Source organism: Peromyscus maniculatus, chromosome 3, assembly GCF_049852395.1.
Source record: "Peromyscus maniculatus bairdii isolate BWxNUB_F1_BW_parent chromosome 3, HU_Pman_BW_mat_3.1, whole genome shotgun sequence".
Taxonomy (NCBI): Eukaryota; Metazoa; Chordata; class Mammalia; order Rodentia; family Cricetidae; genus Peromyscus; species Peromyscus maniculatus.
In genome coordinates, this window is record NC_134854.1 from 108,438,611 (window position 1) to 108,459,193 (window position 20,583).

A 20,583-nucleotide genomic window follows, 5' to 3' on the forward strand; every position below is an offset into this window, starting at 1 on the left:
GATGTGGGGAAACTAAAGCCCTTATGTGTTACTGGTGGTAACATAAAGGTGTTCAACATCATGGATACAGTTTGGTGGTGTCTCGGGCAGTTAAACATAAAATCACTACATGACCCAACAATTACACTCCTGTGTACAAACCCAAACTAATTAAAAGCAAGTACCCTAATGGGCAACCCCATTCACAAAGGCAAAGGCAGAAACAATCAAATGCCCATTGTCAGATGATGTGATGCATACAGAGGAATATTGACTGCAGAATGAATGAAGTACTGGCGGATGTTAGCGTGGATGAACTGAAAACATACTAAGGAGAAATACCCTGGACACAAAAGTCACAGAGTGCAGGGTCCCAGTTGTATGGAATCTCCCGAATAAACAAGCCCTTAGAGACAGAAAGCATACTAGTTACCAGAGGCGTCTGGAGGGAGGGAGGAGGAGCTTCATGGCGACTATTTCTTTCTGAGGGCATAGAAACAGGAATACAAAACAAGCGGCATGTGCATGAAGACAAGATACACTGTGCATCGCTCTCAGTGGGGAAAAGAACCCATTCAAACAGAAACAGCTAAGCAGTGTGCAGGTGGCCACGTGACAGGGCAGCTTGGAGATTTACATCCCCTCCTTGATGAGGAACTGGGGAGCCGAACCCATGAATAGCATGGGAAAACCTCACTGGGGAGGACCAGTTCGCAAAGGTGAGAAGACCAGCATCGGTACCACTGCAGAGGCCAATGTCGAAGTCAGCATCCAGCCTGAGTCTGGAAAGAAAGGACAGAGCACAGATGAGGAAGGTTCTGGGTTGCAGCAGGCAGTGTGGGCATCGGGGAGAAGATCAAAGTGCGCTGGGCAAACACCAAGCAGGACCAGGGATCCGGCAAAGGAGTCTGGCTCCTGCCAAGGCTCCAGGATGCAAGATAAAAGGCAAACAGCTTTGCAGATCCCTGGCTTTCCTGTCCTTCCCCTTCACCTCCTGCCCGCAAGGCCACAGACAAAAATCCTAATGATGTTGCTCAGGTAGCCTTAACTGAACTGTAGCTGGAGGCTACAAAGAGGGCTGTTATATTCAGATTTTAATTGCCCTCTTTGTTCACACTGTCATTAAATAATTAATTCCATTATTTGCCGTTGACTTAAACAAATATTTGCTCCATTCTATTAACAGACACTGCTAAAAACTCCTGGAGACACAAAGATGGTGTCTTAGAGTTTCTATTACTGAGATAAAGCACTGTGACCAAAAGCAACTTGGGAAAGAAGGAGTTCATTTCGCTTACTCTTCCACATCACAATCCACCACTGAAGGAAGTCAGGGCAGGAATTCCATCAGGGTCAGAACCCGGAGGCAGGAGCTGATGCCGCGGATGTGGAGGAGGATGGAGGAGTTCCGCTTACTGACTTGCTGTCCAGGTTTTGCTCAGCATGCTTTCTTATTCCATCCAACCTGCCCAGGAGTGGCACTGCCCACAGTGGGCTGGACCCTCCCACAATCTCTAAGTGCTGCATAGGTTTGCCCCCAGGCCAGTCTTATGGGGCATTTTCTCAATTGAGGTTCCTCTTCCCAAATAGCTCTAGTGTGTGCCACAGTTAAAAAAAAAAAAAAAAAAAAAAGCAAAACTAACGAGGACACATGGGTAATACATCTTACACAAAATCCATTTATTCAACCATTAGCATTATAGATTCCCAAATATCTCCTCTGGGGTAGGTATTGCTCTAAATACTTGATGTTGCATTTATACCAGAAAACAAAATTCCTGAATTTATAGAGTTGGCAGTCCAGTGACATAGGTATACAATTTAATGACCTGGTTACACAACCGTACACACAAATAAAACTCAATGGAAACACACAACAAGAGTTGCAGGCAGAGAACTATGTTTACAAAGAAGATATTTGCTGGGAATGTGGGAAGGCTGAGGAAAGGAGACTATTCAAATTTGGCTTGAAGAAGGCAGAGAAGGAAGAAATCGGTGTCTCCAGTCACAAACAAGGACTAGCCAGGAAAGCCAGGGCCGAATATGGGGAAGCGGAGGGCCAGATGTGCTTAGTGTATGCAATTAACTAGAAAGAGGCTGGAGACAAAAAAAAAAAAAATGTGGTGGCTTTCTTTTGGACCACCAATCAGCTCCCAAATCACGACACACAGACTTATTATTAGTTAAGAACACTCGGCTTTATGTTATGCTTGTCCCATTAGCTTTTATAACTTAAATTAACTTGTTTCTCTTCATCTACATTTTGCCTCGGGGCTTTTTACCTTCCTTTCATTCTGTGTATCCCACTTTCCTGCTTCCTCCCTGGCTGGCTGGCTGATGGCTGCTTGACTGGAAGGACCTGGGGTGTCACCCTCTCATTCTCCCCCATTCTCTCCATTTTCTCTCGTTCTCTTGAGCCTAGATTCCTCCTACTACTTATTCTCTCTGCCTGCCAGCCCCGCCTATCCCTCTACTGCTTAGCTATTGGCCATTCAGCTTTTTATTAGACCAATCAGGTGCCGTAGGCAGGCAAAGCAACACATCTTTACATCATTAAGTAAATGCAGCATAAACAAATTAACACATTTTTGCATAGTTAAACAAATGCAGCATAAACCACATCTTTCAGTAATTAAACAAGTATTCCACAACAGGAAAAGGCTAGCAGCAACCAGATCATTCTGAGGACTAGAAGAGTTTGAGGCAACTCAGAGATCGTTTGCAAGTTCAAAAGGAGGTGCTTTCTAAACTTTATCTTGGCGAACATCATTGCTCAGTAAGAGCCCAAGGTTGAAAGGATTGGCTACTCCTCCTGACATGTGGCTACTGGCCTTTGTAGGACTGAATGCAGCTAGATCATTATTTAGTCACCAGCTGAAATGCCAATATTTAACTATCACTTAGTTAATAAACACTCTTATATTAATTTCACTTGCGTGAAGTATTTTATTGCGAAGACATCTTGTTCCATCAGTCAACAGCAACTCCAATCAGTTAGGGAGTAAAACCCCAGAAGGCGGTCTCACTGAACATTTGAGGAGAAAATTAAATGACTACCAGACCCCCGGCTCTCCCATAACTGGAGCCCCTCTCATGACGAATGCTGGAGAAGGTCAGGAGTTGCCGCCCCTGCATGGTGTTCTGATGCCCCGAGGCCCTTTCTCCACATCTCTTTATGGACTAGGGTCTCTTTTCCCGTCTGGAGCCCTGTCTAGGTGTGCTCTAATGGGTCTTTCCAGAATGGAACCTCATTTGGGATCATCTGCTGGGTCTCCCTTTAGGACACAGCTGCCTGTATTTAGTTTCTTTGCTCCTTGCACTGGACTTAGCATAATGGCGGGGAGGTAACTAGCTGCCTGTTGAATGGCTTTTGGTCCCCATTTTCAGGAAGAGAGACTCCAACAAAATTTGTTGTTCACATAGTAATTCTAAAAGCAGGAGACCTTGGGTGGTGATACAGAAGTGGAACTGTTGCCCTCCCCACTTCTTTGGTTATTCAAGACAGGGTTTCTCTGTGTAGCTCTGGCCTCTAGCTGTCCTAGAACTCACTGTGTAGACCAGTCTGGCCTCGAACTCACAGAGATTCGCCTCCCTCTGCTGCCTGGCTCCATTGCCCTTTTTCAATCTGCAGCTTGATATTAATGAACTCCAAAGGGCAATGCAGTTGGAGAGAAATGCATATAGTTTGAGCCTTTGAAGTCCAGAGATTTGAGCTCATATTTTAGCTATGCATTCAGAGATCTGGCTAGTGCAGAGGCAGGAGTTGAACTTGGTTGGTACAGTTTATCTGTCTTCGTTTGCAAAATGGCTAACAGTACTGTTGCTCCTAACCCGTGCAGATGGCAACAGGAAACGGAAATCATGACTGTGGCGGTGATTTCTAAGTTCTATGGCACTTATAAACATATGGGATTGCATTTCCTTGCACTCTCCTTTAATCTATTTTAGTGACTCGGTGGTGACTGAGTGTGCGGGCTGTGTTGTGTTTTAAAGTACTGAGAACACTATAGTTAGGATTATGGTGTTATCTCAGCACTGAGCCCAGCCTGGACTGCACCCTCCGCCTGCCCCTCTGATCATGATGGTGCCTACGGTCATCTGTGAAATGCTCCTCTCCGAAGAAAGAAATGTCTGACTCGTTCTGGCCTTACGGAATTTGAATTTCATGCAGATGTCTCTGGGCCACCACCTGTCAGAGCTTGAGAGAACATGATGCATGAAGACCCCTGATCAGTGTGACTGTGTGAAAGTCAGAGTGCCTCGTGTCTCAGTAGTTCTGGGGCTGGTTAACAGGGTTTTGGCTTTTGTTTTTATGGAGAAAAGTACCCTGAAATGAAGACAAAAGTCATAAAAGCCATGCAGAGGGACTGAACATCAGAGAGTCCTTTGAGACCTGAGCTAAATCTGCCAGAGGGGGTGTTGAAGCGATGAACAGAGGCCAGCTTGGCGGAGAGAGAACAGTGCAGAACCAACAGTGGAGTCTCGGTTTGGAGACGGATCAGACTGCTTGTCAGTCAACCCAACCCTGCAGTTCAGTCTGTCTTTTGGGGTTTTATGAGGTTTCTTCTAAACTGCCCTCACTCTTAAGAAAAACTACTTTTCAGAAATCAAGAAGTAAAAGTGGTGAGCGTCTTGGTTTGGTATCAGGAGCATTTTGTGGGATCTGCTGCTGCTGACAACTTCTTGCATAGTGGCTAAGGTCACCAGTACGGCAGCCACAAAGACCTGTTCTTATCTGGTGTTTGCCTTGGAACCTGTAGGGCTATTGGGAGAAAGAAAAACACTCAGCTGTAGTAAAGGGAACTGATAACTCTAATCACGTAACTAGCTTTTCCCCTAATGGTTTCTGGGTCATGGATAACTACTCCCAAAGTCCCTTATCATAGTGAGACCTGGGAGATTGAGAGCTATATAAACCAGACTTAGGAAGTCAACTGGGCGTAGGAAAGCGTATTATGCATGCTGGCGCATAAAGCCCAAGAGAGACAACATGAAATGCCTTGTGAGTACATTTTTAATTTTGCATGTGTCAAAACAGCCAAGGAGGTCTTCTCCCCTCTCCAGGAACTCTTCAAACTCATCCCAAAGAAGATTTTCAAACTCTGATTTGGCATGCAGAATCTGAGTGAATGGTGTTTTCTACCAGAATCAACAGCTAATTTCTTAAAAAGTCAGGACTCTTTCAGGGCTAGAGTCGTGTTTCTGTTTTACAAATTGCTGGTGGGAAAAAAATGACAGATAAACATGACACCAACTGGAATGGTGTGTTTTTGTTGCTTTAGATTTTTTTTTGAGACAAGGTCTCATTCTGTGGTCCAGGCTACCTTGCAGTCCTTGTGACTAGCCTCACACTTTTGAGTGCTGGCATTAAAGGCAGGCATGATGCTCCAGCTTTCAATCGTCCAATAAGGCAGTCTTGCCCTCTGCAGCTCCTGCGTCTATGGCAGACCTCATTGCTCTGCGGTGATAATGATATTGTAGAAGAGCCATTTCCTTGGCCTCTGAGGTGTCGCCTGCCTTTTATTATTGAACTTGAATGCAGACTTCACACAGGTGCACAGAGGAGGGAAGAACTGTCTGTTCCACTCCACACGGTGGGTGCACTTGAGCTGGGTGAGCCTCAAGTACATGATAAACTATGGCTAGCTTATCCTAGCCCCCAGTTCTTTCATTGATGTCTGATACAGAGAATTCCCTCAATGGGCAGGGCAGGGCACACAGAGAAAATGAGCTACTCACATATTTTAAGGCCTAGATACATTCTAACATCATTTCCCAGACAAAATAGCATGGAAATGGTGGTGAGTATCTTTTCTTTTCAGACAAGGTAAGAGAATCCAGAGGAATGGAAATCTGAAAGGAGTCAGTCTCCAGAGGGTTGGAGGGTAGGCAGGGGATGGAGCAGGGCCAACTGTGAGCTTTGGGGTTTGGGGTGAGGAGCCGGAGCAGAGGGTGTGCCCAGCCACAGAAGTAGAGAGGATGGTCCCGAAAGAAAGAGTGGACACCCCAGCTATTGTGGCCCGGGCTGGTCCTGCCCTGTGTGCTGGTCAGAGTCTGTAAGGTTGGCTAAATCTACCCAGTGGAAGCCACACAGGAGGAATCCTTGAGTGACCGACAAAGCTTTGTCTCCTGAGCAGTGGGCACACCCTGTTGGAGCACGGTACACTGTGGTCTCCCGACACACTCAGGGCCCTCTAGGGGTGAGCAAAGGTGAGAGCTGTAGACCCTCATTAGAAAGATCGGTCCCGCAAGGCAGATTCTGGAGTCTAAACTCATCTGAGGCTAAGGACAAAGCACATTGATGTTTGTTCCATTTCAGATTGCACCTTCCATCCTTGTGAGCATCTTTCTAGTTCCCTCTCTGGCCCTGATGGTGAGTATGGTGGAGAGGGCCCAGTCTGCAGGACTCTCTTTTAGCACAAACATTTCAAAGCTAACAGCCAAGGTTGGCATTCCCATAATCTCTTGTGGATTCCCCTTCATCCTACAGGGGATAGACAGGTAGACACTTGGGGCCGCTGACTTTTCCACTGTTGATTGATCTTTTCTAGAACATCAGTGACAGTCATCCTCTGGATGGCTCTGTGGGGACCCAGACTATCCATGTCGATGCCCTCCGATGTATGGTCAGCATCCAAGACACCAACGTTTTGAGTGAATGGAATGGAATCGTGAACTACAAGAATGTAAGCTGTGAAACACACTTATTACAATGCCAAAGGAACACTTGTGTGGTCCAAATGGACCAGAGTGCTGTTCCATCTTCAGTGTCCTCCTCTGAGACTGGGTTGCTGTAGAAGTTATTTTGTCTGAATTCCATATTTAATGTGACTTCTAAAGGAATATTGCTGTGAACTACCCTCTCGTTCATGAGTAAGACCAATTAGGATGATGCATGATCAGGAAGAGAACCCCAGTGCCTTGGCGGAACTCTAATAATGTTCTGTGACCACAGAGATATTGTTCTGCTCCAACAGCTGCCTCTTCTACCTTGTGGGACCCTGAGTCAACACCCACACTCTCACTCTGCCCTTTGCGACCCAGGCCCTCCTCACCCAGGTGTCACATTCTTGCCATGTTCTCTTCCTCAAACACCTTCTCTCTCTTCACCTCCCCACTCTTACTTTCCCAGGGAGATTCCCGGAATCCTTCCAAGTCGACAGACTGATTACCTCTAAACCCTCGTAAAAATTTCCTCAAAGCGATATTCCACCGTAGGCCACTAGATGGCGCGAGGGAGGCAGAACTATTGCCAGAGGCTTAGTTTCTCACAGCTGTGCCTGGGGCTCAACCAGACCCAGCAGCATCAAACTGCAGCTCTGATCTAAGCCAGGAAAGAACAAATAATAGGCCACAAGGAAGGGGCATCCAGGACAGACCTAGCTCTAGAATCCAAGTGTCGTGACGCAGGCCTCGACTGCCCTGGGTTTTCAGAGAGCCCTTTCCAACTTACACAACATTCTCCCAGGCAGTGGGGATCTCAGCTCTCCCCTCATCTCCATGACAACTCCATGGAAGAAAGGCCATTCCTCCTGCCTTACAGATAACGAAACTGAGTCTCAGGGAGGCCACTGAGCTGCTGAGTAGCAGGCCAGGCCCTTAAGATCAACTGCATTGAATTACCATCTGCCCAGTCAGGCACACACACACCTTTATGCTAGCATTGCAGAACATCCTAGGAGAGAAAGCCTTCACCATCAGGAGCAGAGGAGATGGTAACAGAGGGCCTAGTACCACCCACTCCTGATACCCAGTAGAGCACGGGGCTCAGTACCACCCACTCCTGATACCCAGCAGAGCACGGGGCTCAGTACCACCCACTCCTGATGCTGCCCTGTGCTCTGGCATCCGGGGTGCAGCATGCTGATATGTTCTGCATTGCAGTCACACTAGCAGGGTGTGGACACCTGAGGGAGCAGGGATGTGAGCTCTGAGACTGACTGAATGCCATGTTTCTGCCCTGTTGCTTTAAGGCCCTCCTGGCAGTTAAACTGTTTAGTAAGATGGCCTGTGTCCTGGCCAAGATGGACCTAGCAGTCTTCCCAAGTTTGGATGATATTACCCAGGCCCTGGGCCAACAGGTGAGTGAGTCCAGTTCTCTCTGATAGACATCTGCTACAGGCTTTTCCCACTTACAGCCAGTCTCCTGGCAATACCTCACTCACAGGAGCTTCATTCATATCTATTCCTCATGCCATGAAATCACACCATGTGCAAAGAACTCGAGGACATCAGTGGTCCACTGAAGGCAAGTCACAGTTGAATCAATGACCTCATTTAGATGCATTCCCAATGGGTTCAAGCTATGCTAGAGAAGACAAGTGGTTGGATAAAAACATTACAGTGATTTCATGTCCCCTGCTTCCTATCTTTCCTGACCCACCACACACACACACACACACACACACACACACACACACACACACACACACGCCCATACACACCATTATCATTATCATCACCATTATCTTTAATTGCAATTAATCCCAAGGCTGCTGAAATTCTTGCCTCCTCTCTCAAGTGAGACAGGAACTGTTAATAGGAATAAGTTAAAAACCGTGAAGAAATCCTTGGCAACTCATGGAATCTGTTCAAACTTTGCTTAAATATCAACACATTTGGACAGCACTCAGGACTGAGGGTAGCCGGACTAACTCCAGGAAAGAAATAAAAGTGTGCTAAAGCAATGCTATTTTTAAAAGAAGTTGGGGTGAAGGCATGGCTCAGAGGTTCCCAACATTTGCTACTCTCACAGAGAAACCAGGTTTGGTCCCCACTCCCCACAAGGTGGCTCACATCAATCTGTAACTTTAGTTAAACACTCATACACATAAAATTAAAATATATAAATCTTTAAAAGAGAAGTTGAATGTGTCCCGTTCACCTAATTTGACAAAATACAAATGCAACAAATGTTTTAAACTACTCTGTGTTATCGTTCTGGTTCAGAAAGCACCTAAGGCTGATAGGAAACGCCACTGGGACACATAGATTTTGCCAGAGTCGCTTTCGCCCTCTTGTGGCCTGATAAAATATTGCATCTAGAGACACCTGGAAAGCAAGTCTGGGTTCGCAGAGGGCACTGTTAACTGAGTCCCACGCACCTTCACAACTTGCCTGTGGACCCCTTCTTGGATATGTTATATCTGAGACACCCCCTCTTCCAGGCTTCCGGTCACTACCCACCCACCCGCGGACTGACCTACACGGTTTTACCCAGTCGAGTCAAAAACTTGGCCCAATACGGAGTGCCTGTCAAGGACCTGTGCAGAGCGGTTCCCACTTACTTTGCCCAACAGCAAAAAGAAGGTGTGTTCAAAAAGCAAAAAGAGGAGGTGCATACATCGAAAGGTGCAGGAGGAGTCTCAGGACCTATCAGCAAGCTGTAACGACAGCCGATCCCATTGCTTCTCCAGTGAAAGAAAGTCGGCGTGGTCTGGGATGCATTTCCCTTGCGGGAACAGGGAATTCCTTACGGGGCTCATGGGGAAGGGAAATAGCCATAGCCTCATCAGAAGGCCAAAGCCAGTCATCTCCTCAAGGATTTGATGGCTAATGGACATCCTGCCCTGACCCATGCCCACCATAGGGGAAGACCTATGACTTTGGAGTCCTTGGTCCTACTCTTTCTCAAGGTACCTGTAACCTAATGGTTAGAGATGACACTGAAGAGAATAGGATGGGATGGGATGGGGTAGGGTAGGGTAGGGGGTAGGGTAGGATAGAGGATAGAAGCTGATGGCTGGTAGTCCTGCTGGGGGTGTGAAAGGGATCAGTGACCTGAAGAGCCTAGCTAGCAGGGCTAAGACTCCAAGATCTGCCCATGTGTCCCTGTGAAGTCAGCAACATGGCTGCTGCCACTCTCTTATACTTTGGTCTAAGTTTCCCCACAAGCCACAGTTCTCTAAAACACGAGGGTCCAGGAGAGAAACAGAACATGCCGGGCTAGGGCTTAAAACACATAATAAAGGAAGAGTGAAAAAGAAAGAGTGATTACTGCAGAGGCTGGAGAGAGGGGCCAGGGCGGGCTTGCACTGACCTGAGTGTTTATCCAATGCAGGTGCCGGTGTACCTGTTGACTCTGACCTTATCTCTAAAGTGCAGTTCTTTCCTCTTGAAGGTACTGCCCTGGCGATGGACCCAGACTCCTGTTCTGAACTCCAGTTTATGTCCTTCATGGGGCTGTCCATCTGTGGTGAGATTCCTGGGCTCTGAACCTCTACATCAGCCATGTGAAGACCGGATATGCCTGCTCCAGCCTCTGCCTGTGGAAAGCAGCTCTTTCCAGTCCTCTGCCTTCTGGCTTTCCATACAACACAAGCCCTGTAATCTGGCGTGGGGGGGTGGGGTGGGTACATTTCTACCTTCTAGGAAGAAATAATAAAGTATCCATGTCACTGGTCTAGCAGACAGATTCCCTCATCTTCTGCAGGCTCCCTTATCCTCTGCAGGTTTCCTCATCCTCTGCAGGCTCCCTCATCCTCTGCAGGCTCCCTCCTCATCCTCTGCAGGCTCCCTCCTCATCCTCTGCAGGCTCCCTCCTCATCCTCTGCAGGCTCCCTCATCCTCTGCAGGCTCCCTCATCCTCTGCAGGCTCCCTCATCCTCTGCAGGCTCCCTCATCCTCTGCAGGCTCCCTCCTCATCCTCTTCAGGTTTCCTCATCCTCTGCAGGCTCCCTCCTCATCCTCTTCAGGTTTCCTCATCCTCTGCAGGCTCCCTCATCCTCTGCAGGCTCCCTCATCCTCTGCAGGCTCCCTCATCCTCTGCAGGCTCCCTCATCCTCTGCAGGCTCCCTCATCCTCTTCAGGTTTCCTCATCCTCTGCAGGCTCCCTCATCCTCTTCAGGCTCCCTCCTCATCCTCTGCAGGCTCCCTCATCCTCTGCAGGCTCCCTCCTCATCCTCTGCAGGCTCCCTCATCTTCTGCAGGCTCCCTCATCCTCTGCAGGCTCCCTCATCCTCTGCAGGCTCCCTCATCCTCTGCAGGCTCCCTCCTCATCCTCTGCAGGCTCCCTCATCCTCTGCAGGCTCCCTCATCTTCTGTGCACTGCCAGCCATGTCCTACAGCATTGGGGTGACTCCACCAGAACCTTTCATTTCTGAATATTTTTAGGCTATCCCTTGAGAAGTCTTGGCAATAAATGAACAAACCACCAATGGCACCCAGTCTGGATGGTCAGACCTAAGGCTGCACTTGTCTCCTGAAAACGGGGACTGGCACTCCTGAGATGTCTCATTCTTGTGCCGCCCCAGCTACACAGTGACAACCCATAGAGTGGTCCTGGAGCCTCCCTCTAAAACTCTAAGCAATGCCCCTTAAATAAGTGTGCCCATGCCCATTGCAAATCAATAAAGATGCAGATATTCAGCCGTCATTCTGTAACTGTCCCCCTTGCAAGGACAGCCCTGTCCCTGTCACTAAAGCCTCCACCCACGTGGTGTCACCTAGCTCTCCCCATTCCTCCTGTTCCTTGGAACCTTGGGGACAAGTTTTTCAAGTTCTTTCTAAAGCAGACCTCTGTTGTCCCCAGCAAGGCACCCCCACAGTTGTCAATGGCCACAGCCTCCTCAGCTTCGTGGAAGGACCAGAGCCTGAGGCCTCAGGTCCTGACTCCAATCCGGGAGCCACAGCACAAGTTGCTCATGGCTGTCACGGTGACATCCATGGCAGCTTGTTTTCTGAGACTGCTGCAGGCCGGATGGCTTCCCTTTCATTCAGCCTAATGATAAATGTTGAAAGTGGATCAAGATTTGTATTGAGGCCTAAGGTGAAGCCCAGCCCTTCCTTTCCTGACCTGGCCTCCCTAAGAATGTTACCTCATGGCCCCAACATGGCAGACACAGCTCTGGACATCAGTATCACATCCCCATTACAGGAAGGAGAATGAGAAAGAGCAAAGAACCAAATTCGCAGCCATCTGAATCTATCTTTCTTTCTCTGGAAAGAACATGGATCCTGGAAGCCTTGTTTAGCAGACTTCTGCCTACATGTTATTGGTCAGAGCCTTGGTTGCCTGACCACTCTAGGCTAATCTGCCTCTTGTTTTCTTAAGAGAAAATATGATCTTGTTTTCTTAGGAGAATCAGGACTGACTTAGCCCAGGCTTTCTCCAAATTTAGCACGTTGAACCAGAAAATTCTTCACTGTGGGGCCATACTGTGCTGAACACCATCTGTCCTTACATTGCTGCAGGCCAGAAGAACCTTCTCTGGCTGTGACAGCGACAATGGCCCATCTCCTGGGGACAGGAGAGAAGTCATATATTGTTGAAAACTAACTTGACTGATCATGGTTAGTCCCCTACAACTGAAGGATGCGCAGAAGGAACCCTTAGCCTCTGCTTACACAGCCTGGGGTTGCGCTGGCCGGGAAGAAAGGGCTGGGGAAAGACTGGAAAGCTGTCAGTGAGCTTGCAGAGGAATATTGGACAGCTGTAATCAGCAGCAGATAAGTGACCCTTTCTCTAGATTCCCTCGGCAAGGGTCACCTCCATGCCTTTAGAAGTCATTTTTCATATTTTGTTCAGACATAACTGTAATGGTAGGAAAGCTGGGCTGATCTAAGTTATTTCACCATTATCAGAAACCAAAAGGCTCAATATTGATTTTTAGCTCACCATCTATTCATTATGTTTGCCCAAATAAGGCATTATTAAGCCCCCAGCTCCAGGATGCCCCTTCTCCTCTGTGACTAGCTTCATAAGACTCTCAGCTTACCCTCAGCTGCGGCAAATCTGGTTTGGGTTCCATCGCTCGCGAACTCCTAAAACACTCTGTCCTCTGCTTGGCAGTCTAGAGTAGACTTGCTGCTGCTGTCATCAGACTCTATAGAGATGCGCACACCTTTGATCCCAGCACTCAGGAGGCAGAGGCAGGCGGATCTCTGTGAGTTCGAGGTCAGCCTGGGCTACAAAGCGAATTCCAGGACAGGCTCCAAAGCTACACAGAGAAACCCTGTCTTGAAAAAAGAAGAGAGAAGAAAGAAAGAAAGAAAGAAAGAAAGGAAGGAAGGAAGGAAGGAAGGAAGGAAGGAAGGAAGAGGGAGGGAGGGAGGGAGGGAGAGAGAGAGAGAGAGAGAGAGAGAGAGAGAGAGAGAGACAGAAAGAAAGAAAGAAAGAAAGAAAGAAAGAAAGAAAGAAAGAAAGAAAGAAAGAAAGAAAGAAAGAAAGAAAGAAAGAAAAGAAGAGAAAAGTCCCATTTCCCCACCAAGAAAATAGCATCCTTGACTGTGGTAGCTTGAGCTTCTTATCTCATCATTCCCCAGTGCCAAGTACACAGAAGGCACTTCTGATGTGTCTGTCTATGGGCCTGTGTGGGGACTAGGAAGACGCAGTGATAGAGAGGGATTCCTGTTAAGTCTTTCTTGGTTCTGAACTTGCATCCAGCTGCCCAGACTTCATGAGACCTGGCTAACTGGTCTGGGAATTGGTCCGCACGATGTCATTCATTTTAAGCCTTGGACACGTTTCCTGCAGCGTATTAGCTTGGATTCCCAGCTTCGCTGCTTCTGTTCCTGGTATTACTGCCCCTCCCTCCCTGATCACTCTGGGTTGGCACGTAAGAGAATATTCTTCCCTGTGACCAAGACTGGGGCTTTAGCAAATTAACATATGCTCCTTAAAAGGCACCCGAATGGCCCTTAAAGCCGAGTCACTGGTCAGAAGAGGGAACTTCCTTCATTAGAGCAGTGAGGTTGGTTCACAAGAGTATGCCCCGTCCCACCCTATTCTCATTCAAAGCCATGGCCCTGCTCAATCCTGCTGTCTGAGCCTTGAGATCACAGGTGGGCAGCCGGTCTGTGGGCAGCTGCAGAGGGAGATGGAGGCCCACACCCCACTAGCTAGACTGCACGTGGCTCGGCCTCATCATCTGGACATTTTCACACCTTATTTGTATACCTTATTTGGAATCCTTCTATATATTAAGGTCAACATCGCTTGGCTCCCCACTGTGTCCATGAAAGGAACAAACACACAGATATCTGTAAATATATCATTTATGTGCTATTATTGAATCTCATAAGTAGATGGAATGTTGGGGACGCATCTAGTTTGGCTGCTGAGTGGAAACCAAAGGTGGACTTCTTTAGAAAGATGAAGGCAGCTGATGGACCATCTCAGATGTGAATTCCTGCACAGATGGAGAGTCCCAGGATCCCCAGGAGGCCAACCTTTGCACAGGCTCCAGTGGACACCTCTTCTGGAAATGGGGAAAATGTAACAAAATGGTATTAAAAATGTGTTTCAATGCAGCAAGCCAATAGTTTCAAAGGAGCCGGAAGGGGAGGGCCTTGTCATTTCATAGCACCAAGATTTTAGCCATAGCTGTATGACTGCTGCTGCTGCTGCTACTAAATTAACTTACATAAGAATGTCAGCTCTGGAGTTTGCTCTGCTGCATCTTGGTGGATGCCGCACAGCTCTGCATTGACAGCATGCTCGCCTGCTTCTCTAAGTCCTTATGAATGCTGTCTTTCTGGGCAAATGGGCAGCACATGCTGACACCTTCTTCTTTACCTTCCACTACTCTGACCAATGTCCCTTGTTAAGTTCATTGTCCACTGTTTCTGGTCACTTTACCACAGTCAGTGCAAAATTCAGCAATGATCACAATGCCCTATGACACCTAGCTGCCATCCCCTGCCTGTGTGCTCACTCCATCCTCTCTTCCCAGGACCACTGTGCCAGATCCTGTGTGCTCATTCCATCCTCTCTTCCCTGGACCACTGTGCCAGATCCTGTGTGCTCACTCCATCCTCTCTTCCCTGGAACCACTATATCAGATCCTGTGTGCTCACTCCATCCTCTCTTCCCTGGACCACTGTGCCAGATCCTGGCAGCACTCCTAAACATCTCCAGAGAATACTGTTTAGAAGGTGCTCCAGGAATGCTTTTCTACATGGACGCATTTACATGTGAAAAATGAGGATCGCAGGGTTGAACCCTTCCCCTTCCCGACCCCATTCATCATTTTCACTCATTCCCTTTCCCACTGCACTGAACCCCTCAGAGGCAGGGTTTTGCCCATTTCTGTGCTCCCGACATCTCTAACAGTTCATTCACATAGTAGGAATTCAATTCCTAAAGAAACTGAACTGAGTCATGTTTTCACTTATGCATATTTCACACAGCCCCTCCCTGCCCCCTACTGTGTGGCACACAGCAGCTTCCAGAACTTGATTGGCTTCTTTGGTACTCACTTGGCTTTGTAACCACCTCCCCCTCATACAGGGGGATGTTCTTGCACAGCTGCTCAATAGGCGACCCAAACAGGAACCAATCCACCTTCATGATCAGCGCCTTCAAAGGGTTATACTTGACCCAAGTGTATTCTCTGGAGTCCATGGTGCTTATTGCCTAGGTGACGTAACAGAACGGTGGTGGAAAAGCTAGTGAGCCTGGTGGACCTGACTTTAAATCGTGAATGGCTTTCTCTTTGCAGTGGTTAATCAAAGGGCATTCGGACATTTCAAGTCATGGTTTCCGCTGGCTACTCTGCCTGGGGGGAAAGCTCGTTTTTTACCCACAGTACTTCACTGCAATAAACCCAGAGAAGGTAAATCTCCTGAAAAGAGAGAGACAGATGGAGCCATGTAGACGGGGCCAGAACTAGGTGTCTAGCCTCAGTGCACTGTGTGGAGAATCTCGCACCTTGGTATTATCTGTCTCTGTGTTTGTATTCTTGAATATCATGAATGTACTCATTTTCAACCAAACATTATATCTTAGATCTCACCTCCAAGAAAAAAGGTTTACCAGCCCCATCTCCACAGACAGTTCATTTAAGTTCTTATAAGTTCATGTTTTCAGGGCTTTATGATGAAAACTGAGCCGAGATGTATTTCCACTCATCCCTCCCCCAAATGTGAAAACACGTTAATAAGTTGAGCATCACAGGCATGGAAACATAAACTACGGTCTACTGACTCATCCACATCTCTCTGTGGGCAGCCGCACGGGCTGGCTCAGGAGCATACTTTTCAAGGAACCCCAAGCTACCTGCTTCTCGTAGAGGTACCGTTGGAGTTTGTCCAGAGCGGGGATGGCCTTGTGGTCCATCTTGAGGACGTAGCAGGCTCTTCGGGAGAGCACCCGGGATGCGATGTAACCCTGAGGGAGCAACACCACAGTTACTGACTGGAGTTTCCGGGATTCCGGTTTGGTGAGGTTGACATTGAGTCTCAGAAGAAAGGACTGAGTATCCACTGTGAGGTAATGTCGCCTGTCAGTCTGAGATTCTGTCCACTCATCTTTGATATGGAGATTTTGTTTCTCCACTTGTCTCCTGTACTCCCGTGAAACTGGCACATCCTCTTTGTGTTCTGGAATCGAGGCCTACAGCATAGGGTTTAAAGACCGAGAAGGAAGGCTCTCTGCGTCTTTCCTGTGAGTTTTTTCCAGCCTGTTCTTCAGTTTTGACTATCTACAATATCCTTTAGGACTGGATCACTCAATACCATAATGGCTCCACATGTGGCTATTTAAATTCAAATCCAGTGAAATTTACAAATTATTTCACGGTGCACTTTGAGTACTCAGTAGCCACAATAACTAGAAGCTTCCCTTCTGGAAAATTCAAACATAGAACATCTCGACCTGGCTTGACATTCTCCTAGGCCATGCTGTTCTAGAAGACTCCTGGGCATGCTTACATCTACCCTCATCTCACACGCTTTACCTGTTCACCCCTCCTTTTCCCTCTTCTCCATCCTTTTCTCTGCCTCAGACTCTACCTACCACACGGAGAGGGTAAACTGAGGAAGCTGCATTAGGAGAGCACAGGTGAGTAGGAGACTAACATGACTAAGAATCACAGGCTATCATATTTTGACCTTGAGTGGAAATTTTCCGTGATGCTTCAAATATATAAAAAAAATACCCTACTTCCTATTTTTCAATCCTCAGAAGTCTTAGTACCTAAATTTAACAAGAGACCAAGGCACCAAGGCTGATGAGAGAGGAAGAGCTTAAACAAATCTCCACAATTCAATTTTTTTTAAAACCACTTTTGGGATTTCCACGAAATCTATTTAAAGATAATTTTAGTTGCACTTCTGTTGAAAGCTTCAAAGACTCTATACTCAAAAAGTGGCATGGAATTCCCAGCAGCCCCAGAGAGAATGCAAGTGAGAAGTTTTGAGAAGAAAAAGGGGGGAAAAATCCCAACTTCAGACACCCATTGTTGGTGTCCATGCCAGGTATCTGGGGTAAGGCAGCCCATAATAAGTGTTGGAGAAAGAAATCAGTGAAGTAATCCAAATCAGTAAATGGATGGAGAACAATAAGCTTTTAGAACAAGTTTCTAAGACTTGTTGCCCTGGTAACCACCACTGGGAAGGCCTTGTAGCAAGGATCGTGTGGTCTGGTCTACAGAAATAGTTAAGTGTGTGCATTGTTCTGGGTTTCTGCTTGTTTTCTGGTTGTTTTGTATCGGAAGTTCTCATTTATTCATCCAACAGGCAGTTTCCTGTTTATGGTCTAGGCATTGCTTTGATTATTTTTCCATTCCGTGTCTGGGCCAGTAGGGGGACAACATCACTACTGTTGAGTAATAGTTTTATTTACTTGCTTGATTATTTAAAGGGAAAGGGAGAAGTGAGGAAACTTTTAAGGACATGTAAAGATAGATAGTATAATTTAAATATATACACAATGGCTGACCCACCCCGCCCTTTAAAAGCCAATCTTATATAGATCCCCTTGCTGCTTACATGCTTATAGTCAAAAATGGTGGTTGAAGAGCATGACCCTGCGTGGATGTTGATGGTGGCAGTGTTCTTCTCGTTGTCGATGGTCACTGTCTCCTGGACATTGCCGCCATTGGTGCTTGGGGTGAAGATGTTAAAAACCTAGATGGACAACAGAGACAGTGTAAGTTTTCTATAAACAGTGTGCACTGAAAAAGTAGCTCATTCACCAGGATAAACCTCCACTGGACAGCTGGAAAGCCATTGAGGCTCGTGCTGAGTCAGAGTGGAAAGCTTTGCCCACTGATTTATTATGTTACGTGTGAGAGAACAAAAGTGATGTCATTGCAAGAGAAACAGGACTTAGCACGTTTTAGCGTGGTGGGTTACGCTGTGCAGTGGGTTACGCTGTGAAGGCATTGTAGGCAGAAATAGATAACCACTTCATCCTTCCCATTACTGGGATACCATCTCAGCAAAGACATGTGAACTGCCCAGTCCTCGCATGGCCTGGTCTCTCATAGCTCTTACCTTCTCCCACAGCTCCAAGAAGCCAACTCACCTCATCTGCCTGAGATTGTATTCCAAAGATGGACAGCACCACCAGAAATGCCACCTGAAAAACACATCAATTCTCTGTGGGGTAATCCCTCAATGAGGGGGTCAGGAGGAGACAGTGGGCACCTAGGGACGGCAGCCAGCCTTTATAGGTGGCCAGCAGTCTGTTTTTTCTACTTTGAAAAGTAGAAAACACACATTTGCCCACTCAGCAGGCACTTGTAGAGTTCATGTTATTTGTTAGACACACGGTGGGCAGGTGAGCAGAGAAGGACTGAATCACCAGGAGGAAACCTGGCCTGAGCCACAACCACATTGGGATTAGTGGATAAGTTAAATCCTCTAATCTAAAGGGAAAATGTCAGTTTCTTGATGCTGTGGGATGGTCTGTATGTCAAATCTGTTGCTCTGGTTGGTCAATAAATAAAACACTGATTGGCCAGTGGCCAGGCAGGAAGTATAGGCAGGACTAACAGAGAGGAGAATTGAGAGAACAGGAAGGTGGAGGGAGACACTGCCAGCCACCGCCATGACAAGCAGCATGTAAAGATGCCGGTAAGCCACAAGCCATGTGACAAGGTATAGATTTATAGAAATGGATTAATTTAAGATATAAGAACAGTTAGCAAGAAACCTGCCACAGCCATACAGTTTGTAAGTAATATAAGTCTCTGTGTTTACTTGGTTGGGTCTGAGTGGCTGTGGGACTGGCGGGTGACAGAGATTTGTCCTGACTGTGGGTCAGGCAGGAAAACTCTAGTTACATCTTGAGACTGAGGTAACAAACCATTTGAAAGGAATCCATGAGTGACATGGTCACAGTGGGTTTTTGAGAACAGCTATGGAAGGAGGATACTGGGAGCACAGTTAACCTTTGACCTCAAAGAAAGCATCCATCTGCTGCCACGGCCTGCATCTCAGGGGTGCTATGGACTCAGCAGGGCCAGCGAGCCATTAGGCCTACCCAAAAGCAGCACTGATGCTGTGCTAGGGTCCTTTCCAGGTCTGTGCTGACATCGGCAGCAGGTGTCTTCTCTCTTCTGATCAGCACAATGAACTCTACTGCCAGTTAAGGTACCGGTGGGTAGAAGGAAAACCGTGGGGGAGAGCACACGCTTCCAAGACCTGCCTGTGGGGCTGCTGCCCTCCTGTACAAACCTTTCCTCACATCTATCTCCTGGGGCCCGGGGTGAAGGCTCTAACAACAACATCCATGCAGACGCCCTGCAGGCCACTTGCATGGGGCTCCCCCACCCCACCTCCGGTAGCTCCGGAGCCTCAGACACTCCTGTATGTTCTGTGGGTCTAGACTGGAAGTGTGAACAAATGAATCAACTAATCATCTCAGTGGATGCCGAGAGAGAGCGCTGACACTTAGTGTGCAGCTTACTCTGTTAGTGGCTCAGTGAAAACAGGAGGCAGAGGCTGGGGGAGGGCTTCCATCCTATATCTGAGCACTTGGGGTGGAGCCTTGGAATCTGGTATCAGACAGGAAAAGGGAGTCATTTTCCCTAATAAAGAGTTTGGACAAGAGAGCACTCTGGTTGCTGTAAGTTCACCTAGCTGCTACTGAGCACAGGGCCCAAGCCAGAAAAACTACGTCCTGAGTCCCATGTTTACAGATTTGGAGAATTCAGTCTCCTCTGCCTCAGTCTCCTCAACTTCACAATGAGGGCAGCAGTACCGGTGTGCACTGTGGGCACAGCAAGCAGAGGTGATTGTCTGTGGGAAAAGCTGGGGCTCGGCACAGTTTGGGGGTAGCTGCTCTCATTCTTATTACAGACATTGCTTTTAAAGTACCGCTTCTCTTTCAGATGATAAATGCAATTGCTCTCAAATGCCTACACCCCTCACAAAGTGAAGAGAAGGGATTATTAGTAAACATCCTCCAAATAAAATCTCTACATGTCTCTATTTTTTTCTTTGTACATTTTGAGTAAACCCAAGAAATACAGGCAACGGACACACAAAAAATTCAACATTATTCCCTCCCCAAACACTGTTAATTCAATCCCAGAAGCATAGACCTGCACAGTGTTTGTCTAAGACCCTTGAAACCCACAGCACATTGGCTACAAGCACCATGAGCAGCAGCAAGTGCTCAGAGAACGTGCATGCATGCATACTCACAGGGGTTTTCATTTTGCCGGCAGAGAAGGAGCTGGAGTGAGTGTGGATGCCTGTGCAGCGTCCAGCCTTTATACCGGTTTTAAGAACTGGAAATCTCTTTCCTGAGTGGTCATGTCAGGAAAGATCAAGTCTATATCTCTGACACACCCCAGCAAACTCCCTTATCAGGACGGAGACCTAACCACATCCCAGGTATCAGTGAAGTTTGTTAGTCAGTACTGACAACTCCCC

At 47.4% G+C, this 20,583-nt stretch overlaps 2 protein-coding genes across 2 annotated transcripts; one reads left to right on the top strand and one right to left on the bottom strand.

Moving 5' to 3' along the window:
• The first annotated feature begins 652 nt into the window (after positions 1-652).
• LOC102917160 (gastrokine-3-like) lies at positions 653-10,386 on the top strand. The gene is made up of 6 exons (XM_076566103.1): positions 653-814; positions 6,299-6,352; positions 6,531-6,665; positions 7,953-8,060; positions 9,147-9,288; positions 10,100-10,386. Exons 1-6 carry the CDS (start codon positions 653-655, stop codon positions 10,192-10,194), a joined length of 696 nt encoding a protein of 231 aa, XP_076422218.1. The 3' UTR covers positions 10,195-10,386.
• A 3,574-nt stretch (positions 10,387-13,960) lies between these two features.
• On the bottom strand, positions 13,961-20,414 carry Gkn2 (gastrokine 2). The gene is made up of 6 exons (XM_006984572.3): positions 20,353-20,414; positions 18,227-18,280; positions 17,689-17,826; positions 15,977-16,087; positions 15,178-15,334; positions 13,961-14,177 (listed from the first exon to the last, which is right to left on the bottom strand). The coding sequence occupies exons 1-6, from the start codon at positions 20,362-20,364 to the stop codon at positions 14,095-14,097; spliced, it is 555 nt and encodes a 184-aa protein (XP_006984634.1). The 5' UTR covers positions 20,365-20,414; the 3' UTR covers positions 13,961-14,094.
• Positions 20,415-20,583: the final 169 nt, after the last annotated feature.

Excerpts from the sequence above, each read along its gene's own strand:
- LOC102917160 (XM_076566103.1), top strand. The coding sequence starts at position 653 with ATGAATAGCATGGGAAAACCTCACTGGGGAGGACCAGTTCGCAAAGGT. Across the intron at positions 815-6,298 it reads GTTCTGGGTTGCAGCAGGCA|ATTGCACCTTCCATCCTTGT; the intron begins GTGTGGGCATCG and ends GTTCCATTTCAG. Across the intron at positions 6,666-7,952 it reads GAATCGTGAACTACAAGAAT|GCCCTCCTGGCAGTTAAACT; the intron begins GTAAGCTGTGAA and ends TGTTGCTTTAAG.
- Gkn2 (XM_006984572.3), bottom strand. Across the intron at positions 17,827-18,226 it reads TACAATCTCAGGCAGATGAG|GTTTTTAACATCTTCACCCC; the intron begins GTGAGTTGGCTT and ends TTGTCCATCTAG. Across the intron at positions 15,335-15,976 it reads GGTACCTCTACGAGAAGCAG|GCAATAAGCACCATGGACTC; the intron begins GTAGCTTGGGGT and ends TACGTCACCTAG.